At 47.0% G+C, this 18,222-nt stretch overlaps 1 protein-coding gene across 10 annotated transcripts in view; it reads left to right on the top strand.

The window, feature by feature from the left end:
• The window catches only part of RAP1GAP2 (RAP1 GTPase activating protein 2), a 184,565-nt gene that overhangs the window by 110,292 nt on the left and 56,051 nt on the right, over window positions 1–18,222 (top strand). For 6 of the 10 annotated variants that reach the window (XM_053367734.1, XM_053367735.1, XM_053367741.1 and 3 more), the window contains one exon: window positions 4,378–4,462. The exons of 1 other annotated variant lie outside the window; for it this stretch is intronic. In XM_053367734.1, the coding sequence (XP_053223709.1) occupies window positions 4,378–4,462 (85 nt within the window). Of the gene's footprint in view, window positions 1–4,027; window positions 4,093–4,377; window positions 4,463–8,365; window positions 8,584–9,143; window positions 9,295–18,222 lie in introns of those variants that run through there. 3 more of the 10 variants (XM_053367739.1, XM_053367743.1, XM_053367745.1) reach the window with 3 other exon arrangements.

An 18,222-nucleotide genomic window follows, 5' to 3' on the forward strand; every position in this document is an offset into this window, starting at 1 on the left:
AGCACTGTCGCCATTGCCACTTCTCTGCCTCTGGTAGAGGGGGCAACAGGGGCTTCCGCTGCCTGAGGTGGCTATTTCACCCCACCTCATGGGTAGGAAGGCCCCGAAGGAGACAAAACGCTAGGCAGAGCCAGAGTCAGTGACGGACAGAGTCAGCTCCTCCTAGTTTAGTCCTCATCCTCTCCCCTGCTGAGCTCAAGAAGTGGGGAATGTGGAGACTCAGGAGGAGTTGTTGTTGTGGTTGGTGTCCGTCTGTCTCAAGAGACAATGGAGTGTGCCTCCAGGGGTGAAGTCAAACTGCTAACAGCACTGAAGTGATCTCATGGGGCAGTGTGCATGGAGGTCCTGGGCTACCCCTCTCTCGACCTCACTGATGTGGCCCAAAGGAAAGCAGAGCTGATTGGCACCAGCTTGGCTTCAGGAGTTGTTGGAAGGAGGCGTACAAGATGCCATCCAACCGTCTTAGGGACTCCACTCCCGATTTGTGTAGGGTTTACTCCTTGGACTTTTCTTCTCCTGAAGATATACCCACAAGGCAGCGGAGGTTTAGGATCAGAGTTTTCCTTCTCTTAGATGGGCTACCTTCCCGGGTGGACGAGCCCCATCTGCCTCTTACTTCCCTCTACAGAACATGCAGAAACCTCCTTCTTGACCGTTGGACGCACTATTGGTCTCATCCGCTCAATCCGCAAGAGCATGTCTTCGCACACAGTGGAAATCCCTAACTCGATGATGGTTTGAGACACATTGGCTACCCTCACATGGTTTAGCCAGCCAGTCAAAGCCTTATCGCATGCTGATAGCTTCCAGGAGGCACAGAGGAGAACTGAGTGTAGGGTGGGGACCAAAGATGGACAAACTACCCCAGAAAGAGTATGATGTGTCCCTTACCATAGGCCCTACCCCTCCCCTAACACTCTACACACGCCATGTGTGTGTGTGTGTTTTAAATTCATTTTTATTAAATTTTCCACTTTAACAACCCAATCTAATCTAATCACATTAAATATTCCAAATTATACATACACATATCGAATAATCCAAATATTCTGTCAAGTTATATATTTTTTAATAGGACTTCCCCTGCTTCAAGTTCGGAGGGTTCTGATCATCTCATATCTCTACTGCTTTTCATAGTTATTTTCGATGGTTCCTCTAATTCTTCCTGTTGCTAACTTTTCTTCTTTCACGGCTTCTGAGTTGTTCCCACAAGTGAGTTGAAACAAACAATGATGTGTTTCTGTGTGGATTTTATGTCTATGATTCCCCTCTATAAGTTTGCAGCATTCTTCACACGCTGGTGTTTCTGCCAAATCAATCCAAAGGTCTTTTTGCTGCTGGCAGCTGCCATCTTCACTCAGTTCCGATGAAATGTGTGTGTGTGTGTGTGTGTTTACATTCACCATCTCTCTCACATTTGCTGTTGGCCCAGCCCACATCCAGTGGGTGGTCCTTGGAAGGTTCGTGGGGAGGAATATGACCCTCAGGCTGAAAATGTGCTTCCCTTCTCCTGGATTCAAACATAAGGAGATCTCTGTTCTCAACCAGATTTCTTCACAATCAGGGCATAAGGACAATAGCCCCCAGCAGCTGTCATCTGGAGAAGCACTGTCTCAGGACATGAAGGTTCCAATTCACTATTGTAGTTAACAGTCATGGGAAGAGCTCTCCACCCATTTGCTTAATCCTCTTTTTTAAAGCCAGTGGCTGCTAGCACCTCTGATCCAACAGTCTCTTCTTAAATTCTGAAGTTCTCAACTATCTTCAGAGGAGACTCCATTGCAATGGAGTAGTCTAACCTAGAGGGGGACGGGGGTGGCGCTGTGGGTTAAACCACAGAACCTAGGACTTGCTGATCAAAAGGTCGGTGGTTCGAATCCCCGCGATGGGGTGAGCTCCCGTTGCTCGGTCCCTGCTCCTACCAACCTAGCAGTTCGAAAGCACGTCAAGTGCAAGTAGATAAATAGGTACCGCTCCAGCAGGAAGGTAAATGGCGTTTCCGTGTGCTGCTCTGCTTCGCCAGAAGCAGCTCAGTCATGCTGGGCACATGTACGCCGGCTCCCTCGGCCAATAAAGCGAGATGAGCGCCGCAACCCCAGAGTTGGCCATGACTGGACCTAATGGTCAGGGCTCCCTTTACCTTTACCTAGTCTAATCTGGAGATTACAGGAACACAGACAAACAAAGTTAGGCTATTCCCCATCCTGACAGGGCCACAACTGGGCCACCAGATGAAGATGGAGCTCTGTACCACAGAAGGCACTTGTGGCACCGTAGACAGAACTGCCCTCTGAGTGAGCCTTTCCTTATAGCTCTCCATTTTCAGAGGCAGGATCGCACATTTTCTGCGGCAGCGAAGAAAACCGCACTTGGAGCCGGTTGGTTAAAAGATAACGGCTTCCGACTTGTCCCTTGGTGGGACCAGCTCATCGTAATTCTGCTCACAGGCGGCATTAGCTGGCACAATTATCCTGACCGCACCAGCTGGTGGGTGGTGCTCTGCCCATGTCCGCCACCAATTATTCATCTGTTCTCAGTTCCTGGGGTTAATTTATTTGGCATTTTTAGTCGCAAGCGTTTCATTAGATGTGCGTTCACTAGGAAGCAAATGGTATGGATTTATGCAGAGGGGCAACAGGCAGGAAGAGTCAAGTGCAACAGTCTTGTAAATGTAGTGAGTGTCACTGATGCTGGTCAGTAGCCTGTTTGCTGGCTGGAGTGGAGGTCCCAACACCCTCCACACTCTTCACAGTGACTTTCCAACTATGTCTATGTTGTTGTTTAGTCGTTTAGTTGTGTCTGACTCTTTGTGACCCCATGGACCAGAGCACGCCAGGCACTCCTGCCTTCCACTGCCTCCCGCAGTTTGGTCAAACACATGTTCTTGCCATCTCATTTTTGACCACATATTTTTCTTTACAGCATTGGACTTTCCTTTCACTTCCAGGCATATCCGCAACTGAGCGACCTCCGGCTTTGGCCCAGCTGCTTCATCAGCTCTGAATCTACCTGTACTTGTCCTCCGCTCTTCCTCAGTAGCATGTTGGACACCTTCCGACCTGAGGGGCTAATCTTCCAGTGTCATAACTTTTATATGCCTGTTGTCTTTGTTCATGGAGTATTCTTGGCAGGGATACTGGAGTGGCTTGCCGGTTCCTGCTCCAGGTGGATCACGTTTGATCAAAACCCTCCACTATGACGTGTCCATCTTGGGTGGCCCTGCACAGCATAGCTCATAACTTCTCTGAGTTATTCAAGCCCCTTCGCCATGGTAAGGCAGTGATCCATGAAGGGATCTATGTCTATACTGTGCATCAGAGGTCTCCAAGGTGGTGCCCTCGGGCACCAGTGCGCCTGACAGTTTTTGTCCTATGATGCCTGCAAAACCTCTTAGTAAATATCCCCTTGAAAATCCACAATGCACAAGAATCCTGGGTACTGTACTTTATCCCCGCACAGAGCTACAAATCCCAGCACCCTTAACAAGCCACAGTTCCCAGGATTCTTTGGGATAAGTCACACGCTTTCAATGTGCTTTAAACATATGGTGTGTGTGCATAGCCAAAGCGTAGCAAGGGCTGCCTCTGGAACTTGACATTATTCAGAGAACAAGGGAGTGTGCAATATTAAAGAACTGTTTCCAATTTGTTAAAATAAAGAAAAAAGAATTCTGCGCTATGAAGCAGTTGCAGTGAAAAACATGCTTTGTACGTTTCCCTGTTCATTAGGCTTTCCTCCTGAAGTTCAGCCTGGGCAGGCCATGATAAACTCAGAGCGGCACATTTCTTCCTTTCTTCCTTTTTTGTGTGATTCCCTGGCGGTGATCTGGCATAACCGTGATCAGCATCTGTTCTGCTGTGCATCGTGTCCTTTCTGTCGAGCGAGAAAGATATGAGCAAACATTACAGAGTCAATAGATAAGACCAGATGGAGAAACTGGGGACAAGGAAGAGTGGGGCGGTGGGGAGGGAGGGAAATTTTTTTTTTTGCAAGAGTGTTGCCATAGAAACCCAGCTCTATATAGCTAACCCTCAGCTTAGTCCACTAATAGAAATTACCTGGAATGGATTTTACCTGCAACTTACATAGCAGGTATAGGCTCTGTTGATGTTCCCTACTTTGGATGCCCCGATGAAAGACCTTCTCTGCTTTTAGGGGCCATAAATAATTGGATAAAACAAAGGATCAATATGAATTCTCTCAAGAACTAGGGTTATTCTCTCTCCCCCTCCCTCTCTCTTAAAAATAATAGAATGGAGAACTTTTTTGGGTTCAGAATTCTCAAAGGTTTCCCCTTCTTTTTCTCTTTGGGGTTTTCTGCACCCTTTAAAAGGCCAGGAACGAAAACGTTAAGATCAATTTCTCCTTGTATTACAGGAAACAAGACGTGTTGAACAGCACAGATATGGCAGCTCCAGAGAGACCCTTATCTCCACCGCTCACTGCTCCGCCAAGCATGAAGGTAAGCGGCTTATGGGATGCATTATGGCCGGTGCGTCGCATGTGTTATTTGCATGGCTGGGCACTGCCCCAACTGCAGGATCTTGCAGTTATATTGGAGCAGAACGATTCGGCTTATCTGTTGCAGTCACATCTAGCCTAAGAGTTGATATAGTCTTTGCGTTGCTTCCTTCCAGCGTTGCATTCTTGAAAGGCCCAGGGAAGGTAATGTGAAAGTGCATATTATTATTATGTTTAATAGTAATCTTAATGATGATAATAATGATGATGATAAGTAATTTCATTAATTTATATACAACTTACAATGACTCCTAAGCAGTTAACAAGCATGGTAAAATTCAAACACAATAAGAGCACGCCATACAACAATTCTAACATTAAAGATATCTGGATATAAAATATACAATCAAAGAAGCCCATTAAAAAAAATAACAAAACAGTTAAAAGAGCAATTCAAGCAGTTGTACCAGGAAGTTCAAGTTCAGGGGAATACCTAAACAGGTGTGGCTTTGAGAGCTGGCGGTATGCCAATGCAGATGTGGCCTCACATATACATTGTATGCATAAGGAATGAAGAAACACAATGCAGAAGCTGCAGTTGCCACAAAATTGGAATCAGTGGTAAAGACTACCATATATTTATGAGGTGGAAAAGCTGTTTCTTCCATTATTGCCAGACTAGTGACCTCATGTATAAATGCAGCAGAATGTGTTGGAAATCAAGTGATAAAAGCCCTTTTCCAACGAGCGAGAAGATTTCGGCAAGGAGACAAATACCATACCTGTCAACTGCCCCAGAAATAAAATGGGACATCCTGTTTTTTATTTTGAAAGGACAGTGGCCAAAATGGCCGCCACAATCTTGCTAGATTTTGGACTGCATTTTTGGGGGGCACAGTGGTCCAAAATACGTGTTTTTGGGTGCTGTTCTTGAAGAAAGCACTTGGGGGGGCATGATGAAACGTGGGTCACGTGACTCGCACAGGCTCGCAGACCCAGAAGATGGCTTCCTGGATTTGGGGCATGTCGTGTTGGAAGGTATGAGATACCACTGAATAGTTGGGGGTCAAAGCAGGAGGTGGGGCACTATGAAGAAGTCCTCTTCCATCAGGCACTGCTTGCTTGCAGTACTTGAGCTCAGTTTTCACCAACAGTTTTCACCAACTTCCAGTACTTGAGATCAGTTTTCACAACCTTCAGCTGTTGGGGGTTGTTGCCGACTAAGTCCTACTCAGAGTAGACCCATTAAAATCTGTGTGCCTAAGTGAGTTGCTTCCATTAACTCCAGTGGCTCCACTCTGAGCAGGACTAGCACTGGATGTGGAACCCTTGGACCACAGTTCCCATGAGCTGATGGGAGTTGTGGTCCAAAACACTTGGAAGGCACTAGGTTGCCGATGGCTGCTTTAGATAGTCCATCGGCTAAATTATTCCTGCAGGATCAGAGAGCTAAAATGCCTAGCAGGAAGATCTTGGCAACTGCAGGGAGCATTGATCAAATATCCAGGATGCCCAGATGTTATCAGAAGTCTGCTCTGGAGTTCCTAAGCAACCACAAGATGATTCCTTGAGTTCTTCCCTCCTTCAAAGACTGTACAAAGAGCTCCACTGTTGGTTTGCATTTTTGTTCAATTCTGGGGCGGAAGAAAGGATGCTGCTGTTGCCTAGCAACTGTAGGAATCAGTCACTGTCATCCACAAATGGTTGGAAATAGGATCGCCACCTGCTTGCTTTTTTTTTTTTTAAAAAAAAAAAACCCCAATTCCATATGGGAGCTGAAGATCTACATGTTGTGTCTGAATCTAGAAATTCCAGGAATGGCTTGGAAGGGAGGTGAGCAGGTTGGTTAGACCAGCCCCCCAGGTAAAGGCCAAAGTAAGGCCAAAGTAAATGTGATTTGTTTCACTAAGAGGTAGCCTTAGGGGCTGCTTTGAAGATGAAGGAAGTGGTGTTTTGGGAGAGGGTGTTAGGCCTTCCCCACAGTCCAAATGGTGCCCTCTATAAACTCTGCAGGTGTGGGACACCTGTCCCTACTTACAAAATGGTACAATCAGTAATGTCAACTGCTGTCAGCGGTAGGTCTTCTAGAGAATGTAGCCTCCAATATTTAAAATGCTTAGGAAAATGAATGAGATGATGTTCAGGCTGGATCATCAGTACAGTGGTACCTCGTGTTTCGTATTGTCCCCCTTACGAATGCTGCGGGTTACGCGCTCTGCTAACCTGGAAGTAGATGCCCCTTGTTGCAACCTTTGCCCCGGGATGCGAGTGGAAGTCACGCTCCGGCGGCGCAGCAGCAGCGGAAGGCGCCATTAGAGAAAGCGCGCCTCATGTTACGAGTGGTTTCCTGTTATGAACGGACCTCTGGAACGGATTAAGTACGTAACACAAGGTACCACTGTACAAATTAAATTTGGGCTTGCCATGCGGTGACTTTTTGGACGATGTAAGAAAGCAACATACATCTCGGGCAGGGATGTCAGAGAACATTTACAGAAACAAGAGCATGACTTGCAGTAATTTTCATGTTTGTCTGAGGCCAGGAGTGGAAATCGCAAAAGCAAATAGGACTTGTATTTTGCTACTGTTGTTTTTTCAGTCTGCAAACTTTCAGTAAATAATTACTTTGCTTTCCTCATTGTTTTCGACATTTCCCTTCCATCAAAATTACGTGCTGATTGTGATGAACACAGCCTGGGATGCTGCCTTGTTGCATTCTCGAATCAAGGATCATTCCTTGTTAGAACAGAATTTCCATCCTCCTCCCATAGAGACTGGTGCATTAGGAATAATAATAATAATAATAATAATAATAATAATAATAATAATAATAATAATTGTACCCCTGCCCGTCTGATTGGGTTACTACACACTGAGAGCCAGTATGGTGTAGTGGTTAAGAGCAGTGGACTCGTAATCTGGTGAACTGGGTTTGCGTCTCCGCTCCTCCACATTCAGCTGCTGGGTGACCTTGGGCTAGTCATACTTCTTTGAAGTCTCTCAGCCCCACTCACCTCACAGAGTGTTTGTTGTGGGGTAGGAAGGGAAAGGAGAATGTTAGCTGCTTTGAGACTCCTTTGGGTAGTGATAAAGCGGGATATCAGATCCAAACTCTTCTTCTTCTTCTACACCAATAAGGCACTGCCCCACCAAGCTTAGGCTGACTTCAGCCAGCCCTCACCTGGCTTCGTTCTTCCTTACAATCAGTCAAAGGGTTGGAGCCTGACTGTCAGCTTCCTTCCTAGTTTACCCCTTAGTCCAGGGGATGTCAACCTGGTCCCTACCGCCCACTAGTGGGCATTTCAGGATTCTAGGTGGGCGGTAGGGGGTTCTACGGCACAAGCTGAATCCTCCTTCCATCGAGCACTGGTGGGTGGTAAGGAAATTTTACCATCAAGAAAGATGCATTAGTGGGCGGTAGGTATAAAAAGGTTGACTACCCCTGCCTTAGTCTCAGTGTTGCCCTTGTAGAACTCAGCAGGAAGGAGGAGGAGGGAGGCAAAAATAGAATTAGTTGTCTTGGCCTGTCATTGGCTCTGTCTCTACCTACAGTTGTCCTTCCAACCTTCTCCCCACCAATCCCAATAGGCCTCAGCCACCACTTCCCCTCTTCCTTTTGGGTCGGAGCTTTTATACCAAGGAAAGCACCACAACATATAAAGACAGAGAAGGCCCAGCCTCTCTTTGCTGTTCTCTCTTATCTCACAAGGATAATACAGAAGCCTTTTATGTTAATCCGCATGAGGAGGGATTAGTGTGATTTTCGGTTCCGTTGGAGCCTCCAGAAAGCACAGCTTCACGGGTTGTTGTTGCTGTTTTCACTTGCAATGATGGAGGAAGTGATGAAACACACTTTATGCAGACACTGTATATGAACCACCTTCTACCTTTTAAAAAATGCAATCTGAAAAGCAGCCCCAGAAGCTCCAAATGGCCTTCCCATAATAAGCTAGCAAATGGTCTGCCAAGAAGACAGAATTGCAAATTTGCAGCAAAAATATCCCCGCCTTCCTGGCAGCCTTACTCCGAAATGGCCCATTGCTCTTCAAAAAGCACAAAGCCCATGATTGTTCTCTGCAGACTGTCTTGAACCCCTTCACCACCTGCAAATGACAGAAACCTGTAAGTAATAGCCCGATTTCTCTATAAAAGGTCCTGCACCTCTCCCCAAAATGGTCTGTGGAAAGCATAAAGCCCGGGGGGGAAATCTCAGCACAGCCCGAAATGTTGTGCCTCTCTCCTGCTCTGCACCTGCAAGTGAAAGCGGCCTGCCATTTATTCCCAGCGTGGCACTCCTCGAGCCTTTCTGGCTGAGGCAGAATAAATAATTGGGTGTAATAATGAGCTGCCTTGTCAGTCCGCGAAACGGTAAATTAATCCCGGCGGGGAGTTGTTTGTCACCTTTTGCCAATCACTCCTTCCCGAGTTCTCTGGGCTTCTTATCACATTAAGTTAATCACACGTTGCCGACCTTTTTTTTGAGGTTTATTTTAAAGCAAGCCTGCTGGCTCCCTATCTCGGAGGCAGGAGGAGGGCAGAGAGGTGATAACTAGGTAATGAGAGGGACAAACGCTCAAAGGGTTTGTCCACGTCACCTGGGAGGGCTTCCTCACGGAACCCACACCTTCGGCTCGAGAGCGGCTGCTCTGTTCACCTGTCTGAAGTGTATAGAGAGCAGGATGCAATGAACCCGTTCAGCGTGGATTCCTTGCAGGCTCCAAGTCTGGGCCCTAGGCCTTGACGAGCCTGGGGAGGGATCTCAGCTGGCAGCTGCAGTGTTGAACACCCCCAGCACCAGGCATTCGTTGCTGACTTCGTGCCGGAGTTTGAAAGGTAAGCCCCGTGCCAATTTCATTTGTGTTTCTATTTGAAGCCTACCCGACATTTTAGCAGAGGTAAACAAATGTTTCCCCATGTCGTTCCAATCAGGGGGCTGGTAACCTACGCCCCCAGGCCTGCACACAATCCTCATCCTATTTTTTATGAGGCGCGCTTCCTGATTTCATTTGGGTGACCAGGAGGGGGAGAGACAGGGGAGAACAGGGACAGAAAGGGGGCACAATTCACCTCAAGCTCTGACTCTGCTGACTACAGTGGTACCTCGGGTTACAAACGCTTCAGGTTACAAACCCTGCTAACCCGGAAGTAGTACCTCAAATTAAGAATTTTGCCCCAGGATGAGAATGAAAATTGCGTGCCGGCGGCCTGGTGGCAACGGGAGCCCCCATTAGCGAATGTGCGCCTCAGGTTAAGAATGGTTTTGGGTTAAGAACGGACCTCCGGAACAAATTAAGTTCGTAACCCGAGGTACCACCCTACTGCCATGAACACAACTCTCAACAGATTTTCCCTGATCCCTACTTTAAACCAGTTAGATTATGCCCAGAGGCGGAGGAAGAGGGTGCAGTGGGGGCCGTGCGCCCTGGATGTCACCACTGAAGGGGGTGACAAAATGCTGGGTGGCACTCACCACGGGGTCTGCAGCGTGCCTGAGCCACGCGTCTCTCCTGGGAGTGACACAGTGGCTTGGGCGCCCGCAGGCTCCGCGCTGCCCCAAACAGTCCACCCGCCGCCTCCCCCTCAGCTGTAGGGCAGCTGAGTGGGAGGAGGCAGGCAGACTCCTCGGAGGCCCTGTCCCAGTTAGCCCCACCCTGCAGGTGGCTGGCCCTGCCCCCGGCCAGGTGCCCGATCGGCTTGCTCCGCCGCTGATTATGCCTACGATGATGATGATGCCCATTTCATAGATGAGACTGGGAGGAGCTGACTTGTGTAAGGAGCCCATTGTGAAATAGGGGGTCACAGATAGCGTGCTGGAGAAACAGGTAAGAATGAAAGCCAATGACTCATCTAGTCCAGCATTCTGTTCTCGCAGGGGCCAACCAGATGCCCCAATGGCAGACTCCCCCCCCCCCAACATTCCTCAGATCAAAATAGGGACATATTCTACATTTGTGTCATCCTGTCTACTTCCCCTACTGCGCCTCCTCCTCACAGGCTGGGGCAGGATGCAGTGGCCAAACAAAGCAAGACAGAGCCAACAATGGCCACTCTTCAGCTCCCACGTGCCCTTGGTGCCCCTGTCACAGCCATGGTAGTGGCCTCATGGAGAGACTCCACCCCTTTGCTCTCTCACACACCACTTTCTTTAAGGGAGACAGACAGACTGAATGAGAAGAGCTTTGATTGGGACATTGAAGTGACCCAGATCTTGTTTTCATTAAAACAGGAAGTGATGTCATATTGAGGTTTTTTTTTTGTGGGAGGGGGAGAGGGAGCAGGCTTGCTTTCTACTGCTCCAGAAGGCAGGACTGGGACCAACAGGCAGAAAAGGCAAGGAAGCAGGTTTTGGATGAATGATAGCAAGAACTTCCTGGTGGAATGAGCTGCTTTACACTGGGAGAGATTCCACCAAGAGGTGGTGGGCTCTCATACCCCCCAACTGCCTCAATTTTACCAGAACATTCTGGATTTGCAATGCAGTTTTGAAAGGCTCCAACTGCCACTTTGATTCAAAATGGTGTCTCGTGGTACCAAAACATAGCTGTCAACCTTCCCCTTTTTTTGTGGGAAATTCCCTTATTCCAGCGCTGTTTCCCGCTGCTATCCCGGATTGTTAGATATCCTGTAGACTGTCCCCGGGACAGGTGAGGCTGCTGATCCCTTATTTTTGAGGCTGTTGAGCCCTTATTTTCAAATCTGAAAGTTGACATCTATGTACCGAAACCCAGGGCTTTTTTTTCCAGCCCAAACTTACTGGAACTCAGTTATAAGAGAACAAGGGAGGTCTTGATGGTCAGTTTTGGCACCTCTTTTTCTTGAGAAATAGCACTGCCAAAACCTAGTCCAAAACGGACTCCTGGATCTTAGGAACCAACATGCCAAATTTGGTGATGGACAGACAACTTTCCAAAACGTATAGAATACAGTTCAGCTAAAATTTGCTTTCATTGTTCTGCCTGTGGGCCCCAGAAAGTTGTCCAGGAAGGTGAAAAAGTGCCTTTTGCACATGCCTAGAGAGGAATGCTGGCGGAAGTGGTACTTGAAGGGAGAGAGACTGGCCAAACTAGTTGCACAAGGATTTGGGAAGGAACTCAGTGCTACCTCCCCCTGCCCCAATGTCCTTAAGCAGCTACTGGAAGATAAATATCTATGAGAGGCCAAGTTTACTCCTGCCCGACTGAGCAGCCAAAAGAGTCAGGAGAGCAGTAATTTATACGGTGAGAACAGAAGGTTCAAAATAGCTGTGGAGAACCTTAGACTCAACCAATGTTGCTGGACCAGAACTCCCATGAAGCATGGCCACTGGCCAGGGACGATGGAAGTTGTAGTTCAGCAGCATCAGGAGTCAGCTCTGGGTTTAGGGCGGTGTGGCAGATCCTCTGCACAGGGTGCTGGACCAAGGGGGGTGCAAGAGCAGCAGCACCACCATCATAATGATAATACAGTGGTACCTCGCCTTAAGAACTTAATTCATTCTGGAGGTCTGTTCTTAACCTGAAACTGTTCTTAACCTGAAGCACCACTTTAGCTAATGGAGCCTCCTGCTGCTTCCGTGCCGCCGGAGCACGATTACTGTTCTCATCCTGAAACAAAGTTCTTAACCTGAGGTACTATTTCTGGGTTAGCAGAGTCTGTAACCTGAAGCTTCTGTAACCTGAAGCGTCTGTAACCCGAGGTACCACTGTAATAATACTTATATGGGTACCTACTGAGAAGATCCATAAAAAGCAACTGTACCAAAATGAATTATTATGAAAAAAAGAAACATTTTTTTGAAATAATTTTTCTTTGATTTTACAAGTGTAGAATTATAACAATTCAAAATGCAGATCCATATTTAGAGATTTCTCTGAATCTCCAGACTTCCTACCATCCCCTCGATGGGTTCTATTGACAACTTTTTACAACTGCCTATTATTTCATAATCTATGTTTTATATCCCTCCATATTATCCATGGTATTTGCTACATTACAAGTGTTATTAAAACCCTGATAACGTTTTCATCTGCTTAAAGGGGTCTCCTAAATAAATTATATTTCCCCCCATTCTTTACTGAAGTTTTTATCTTCTTGGTTCTTGAGCTTTCCAGACAATTTGGCCATTTCGGCATACTCCAAATAGCTTGGTTTGCCATTCCTCTCTGGTACAAATATTTAAGGGTGGGGAGCCAATTCCCCCCTCACTCAGGGCGCCATATTACCAAAGTCTGCCCGTGTGGGGGCCCCCAAAAGATTCCCTACACTTCTTTAAAAAACAACAACTTTTGAGGTGTTGCCTGTGGAACCTCTTTCTTCTGAAGAAATGCTTAAATAGGTGTGGCGTTGTTGTTGTTGTTGTTGTTGTTGTTGTTGTTGTTGTTGTTGATGATGCTGTTGTCATCTTCATCATCATCATCTATACTGCCTTCATCCAAGGATTACAGGGTGGTTTACCACATAATACAATATAATTTTTAGAAGATGTAACACAATATGACTGAGGCTTCCCGATGTGAACAGCAACCAATGTGGAGTCCTCCTGTTCAGTGTATGAAAGGGCAATCCTGTACCCACTTACCTGGGAGCGGTGGTGGCTGGTACCTTTTGAGACATATATGTTCAAATATATAAAAGGATGTCACATAGAGGAGGGAGAAAGGTTGTTTTCTGCTGCTCCAGAGAAGCGGACACGGAGCAATGGATCCAAACTACAAGAAAGAAGATTCCACCTAAACATTAGGAAGAACTTCCTGACAGTAAGAGCTGTTCGACAGTGGAATTTGCTGCCAAGGAGTGTGGTGGAGTCTCCTTCTTTGGAGGTCTTTAAGCAAAGGCTTGACAACCATATGTCAGGAGTGCTCTGATGGTGTTTCCTGCTTGGCAGGGGGTTGGACTTGATGGCCCTTGTGGTCTCTTCCAACTCTATGATTCTATGATTCTATGATTCTATGAGACTGATGGGGCAAGAGCCCAACAGCAGATGGCACCAGAGTCACTGACAGGCAGGGCTGCCCCCTGATTGGTTGTAAGCAAGAAGGGAGGCAGGTGGCAGTGGGGATGCCTGACGGAAGACAGAGGTTAATCATCATCATCATCATCATCATCATCATCATCATCATCATCTATTATTTCTACCCTGCCCATCTGGCTGGGTTTCCCCCCTTTGCCCAAATTGGTCAGATTCCATTCCCTGTGAGTAAGCCACATTGGGCTCAAGATTAGATATGCATGTGTCAGGTTGTGCTGCCAGTCACTCGGTGATGCCCTCCTTCAGGACACTCCATTCTATTCCTTCTCCCTTATTGTTTTCACTCCCTCTTGGACAACCAACCAGCATCCATTTGCCACAAAGGACACTCAGTCCACATGGGGCTGTTTTGTTTTGTTTTCCCTCCTTAGGCTTCCCCTCCAATAGTCTGTCCTTCTGCAAACCTTGGGGTTTGCTTGCAAAAATGTGTGCCATAACATTATTTATTATTATTACATTATTATTTATTGAATATCTATATCCTGGCTTTCCACCTGAATGAGCCCTGGCCTTAAAACTCGCCAAAGCTGCATGCTAAAATGTGCTTATCTGGGGAGATTTGCAGTGAAATGCTGGTAAATCATTTATTGGGGGGGGGGGAGGAAATGCATATCCTGGTGAACGCAACACACATAAAAAACTAGATGCCCAAAGGGGTCCCTTCCAACTTTATGATTCTATGAAGTAGATCATCTGAGGTCAGCTTAGATTCTATTAAAAATGTGCTACTTTAGGAAAAAACGCTTTGCGAAAATGTAGACAATAGGCAAAATTGCACACAAATGAGCATGCTAGGAGAGATCTGCTGACAACTTTTCATGAGGACTTGGGAAAATAAATGAACCTCAGTTTTTTTGCCCTTTCTAGGGTGGTGCTGTGGTCTAAACCACTGAGCCTCTTGGGCTTGCCGATCAGAGGGTCGGCAGTTCGAATCCCTCTGACGGGCTGAGCTCCCATTGCTCAGTCCCAGCTGCTGCCAACCTAGCAGTTCGAAAGCACGCCAAAAAGTGCAAGTAGATAAATAGGTACCGCTCCGGCGGGAAGGTAAATGGTGTTTCTGTGCACTGCTCTGGTTTCGGTGTTCCGTTGCGCCAGAAGCGGCTTAGTCATGCTGGCAACATGACCCAGAAAAACTGTCTGTGGACAAATGCCGGCTCCCTTGGCCAGTAAAGCAAGATGAGCGCCGCAATCCCAGAGTCGGCAGCGACTGGATTTAACTGTCAGGGGTCCTTTAATTTTTTAGGCGCTTCTAGCATCATTTTTCCAATTTTTAAAGTAAGTTCTTGGTTTGGTGCAATGTGCACGTACATGGTTGTGCGTCAATTGGACATGTGTAAATTGGTTGTTGGCTGTACTAGTTTTGCAGTTATTTCCCATCCTCTGAAACGCCATCCCCCACACCTCAAGGATCTGGCAAAATGACTGCCAGCACTTCATGTATTTATTTGTACCCAGGCACATGACTAGGTTGCTCTGGAGAATTTGACTGGAGCCGTTTCCATCAGTCTACATTCGGGGTGCATTATTGTTGCCATAACTTATTTTGGGAGACAGAAAAGCATGAAATGGGAAAAAAAACTTTTACCTCCACTCAGTGGATGTTGTGTACACTTGCAAGCAAGGGGGTGGCAAGTCGCTTAGTCTCCTAAGACTATGTTGTTGCTGCAATCCAATTACATCCTTTTTTCGGAGGACCTCCCTGATGAGTTCTTAATTCTATGAGTCGACAGTGGGTGAATTGAGAGTGTCTGTGCATATTATTATACAATCTCTTTAGAAGCGCAAAACAAACAAATTAATCCCAATGTACCGCTCTTGGTGGATTGCTCCTCCCTCTCCCCATTTGCTTTAATGATGTTTCTGATAGAAAGCTGAAATTTTAATGACCTTCCATAGGGGGAGCTGAAATAGCCTCAGTGCATCTGAGCTGCTGTTCTGCTTTTTATTATTCCTCGTAAATTTCAAGACAGTAACATGTGCAGCAGTGGAACACTGCCTTAAGAGCAGTTTTCATAAATATTTACTTATTTAAATTTGCACCTTGTCCCCTTTTGAAGACTCAAGGCAGAGGCTCAGGTCTTTTTAAAAACAGATTTGTTTTTTTAAACAGATTTTTTTTGCCATTAAAAAAATAAATAATAACAAATAAGGGGGCGGGGAAGGAAGGTGAGCCCTATACAAGTAAAATAACATTTACTGAAAAGGGGGTGAGGAGAGTACAAAGGGTGGGGTATTGAAATAAACTACCCTAAACTGAGGACTATTCAGCATCATGCTCAAGAACACAACATCTTTAGCCCAGGAATGGAAGACAATCGCTGAATCGGTAGAACATGGGACTCTTAATCCTAGGGTTGTGAGTTCGAGTCCCACACTGGGCGAAAGATTCCTGCATTGCAGGGGGTTGGACTAGATGACCCTAGTGGTCCCTTCCAACTCTACGATTCTATGGTTCTACAGGACTTAAACCTCTTGATATGCCCCGCTTAGCAGTATAAGCAGGAGGGTCCACAAATGCAAAAGACGTGGCTTACCAGATTTTGAAGAAGTAGTGGTAAAATACACATTTTTCCAATGAAAGAGCCCCTATCCCGTAGTCTAAAGTCTAAAATTTCAGCAGGACGAGCGGGAGAATCCTCAAATACAACAGGGCTGGCACCTGCCTTTGAAGAAAGCAAAGCAATGTGTTATGTACTGAAGTTCTCACCCTGGGCCAGCAGGGGGATACTGTAGATAGTTGTCACTCAGGTCCACATATGCAAATAAGGGATTGAAAGTGACGTTCAGTGATTGGATAGTTACAGAAAGTGGTTACTGTTGCGTTGTAGTGGAGCTCTATATAAGCAGACTGGCTGAACCCTTCAGTTCAGTTCTGTTCTGGCCAGTGAATAAACAAGAGCTGTTTGAAGAATCGCTGTGTCGTCTGATATATTCATCCACAACTTAACAAAATGCCTTTTGCATCTAAAGTAGGTGGGCGTTTAAACCAGTGCATGCAGAGTCTAAAACTACCTAACTGCCCAGCTGGAAATTGGCAAAAGAGGCCCCCCACCCATGTGTCCTTGCAACCATGCTCAGAACAAGCTTAGCTGGATCTGCAGTTAACTTTCCCCTCACAATGCTCCAGGCCATTCCTAATAAGTAAGGGAATTTTGCTTTCCCATTTGCTTTTCTAATACTTTCTGGCGCTCTCCGTCAAGGAGAAGAGGGATTACTCCCACCTGCATCATGCTCAGCTTGTAGAAAAGACCCCCAAATTCTTTCCCCTGGTTGCAATGTAGAAGCAAACTGTTAAATCTTTTAAGCACCTTCATTGCACAACGTGTGTTTCTTGGGGGGGGGGGAGAGGGAGAAGGAGTGAAAGAATAATCAACAATGAACTGAAAGTGTGCCAGCTGGCACCTAGAGTCTGACTTTGAGAGGCCTTTTCTAACTAGGTGTCCCTGAAAAATCGGGACACTTGGAGGATATGCTACGACACAAAGGCAAACTTCATATTTGTGTGGGTTAAACCACAGAGCCTAGGAACTTGCCGATCAGAAGGTCGGCGGTTTGAATCCGCGCGACAGGGTGAGCTCCCATTGCTCGGTCCCTGCTCCTGCCAACCTAGCAGTTCGAAAGCACGTCAAAGTACAAGTAGATAAATAGGTAACGCTCCTGCGGGAAGGTAAACGGCGTTTCCGTGCGCTGCTCTGGCTCGCCAGAAGCGGCTTAGTCATGCTGGCCACATGACCCGGAAGCTGTACGCCAGCTCCCTCGGCCAGTAAAGCGAGATGAGCGCCGCAACCCCAGAGTCGGCCACGACTGGACCTAATGGTCAGGGCTCCCTTTACCTTTTACTACCACCACTGGCATGTGGTCCTCAGAAGGTTTTACAGGGTGGGAAAAGATTCCATGCCCCAGGGCCTTCTCTAGCTCCTCTCTGAGAGAGTGGATTGCTGAGAAAGCAGCAGGCAGCGAGGGAAAAGGCCTGCTTGCTGCCTCAACCCAGGTTGTCACCAACAATTTGCAGCGGGTGGGAGTTGAGGGATATTTCCAGGCAGCAGAGGGCTGGAGTATCTCAGGAGCCCAACAGCCCCCCGGAGACTGTCATGTTCAATTTACCAACCTGTCTGCATGCAACGATTGCTCCACACAACTGTGATCGTAGCCCTCTGCGCCAAAGGAGCGTTCAGATCTGTAGGCTGGCATGATGCAAGGATGCCTGTGTTTCGTCAGGGCCGCATCAACCTTCCAGAAATGAGAGGTTTCAGACACAAGCGGGGCAACATCGCCAAAGCAGGTTCAGCTTTTGAACTGGGACCAAGAGAAGTACCCAGAAGTTCAGGCTTGGTGGGTGAGTTGATAGAAGTCATTTTGATGGTGGCATCACCAGAGCAGGACTTGGTGGTGGTGGGCATTGCCCAGGGTGTTACTCTACAGAATGAGAAGGTGAGCAGGGCTGTCTTTCCACATTTTGATGTAACTGAAGCCATTTACATTGATGTAAATGAAGACATTGTCATCTGAACCATCACTCCCTGTTAGCATACCCTGCAACATCTTGGGAACCAAAATCGGGACACTCCTTTGTTTGGTCCCAAATGCTCACACATGCGCGAGAGCGCAAGACCAAAAGATGCTCGTTTTTGGGTCTCGCAAGACTGAAAAGTGAGTGTCATTTGGTCCGGCGTTCTGGTGTGAGCCACCTGACTCACTCCAGAGTGCCAGAATGAAAAAAAATGAGACGTTCCAGGATCCAAACAGTAGCTGAG

The sequence above is a fragment of the Podarcis raffonei genome, chromosome 15 (genome assembly GCF_027172205.1).
Source record: "Podarcis raffonei isolate rPodRaf1 chromosome 15, rPodRaf1.pri, whole genome shotgun sequence".
Taxonomy (NCBI): Eukaryota; Metazoa; Chordata; class Lepidosauria; order Squamata; family Lacertidae; genus Podarcis; species Podarcis raffonei.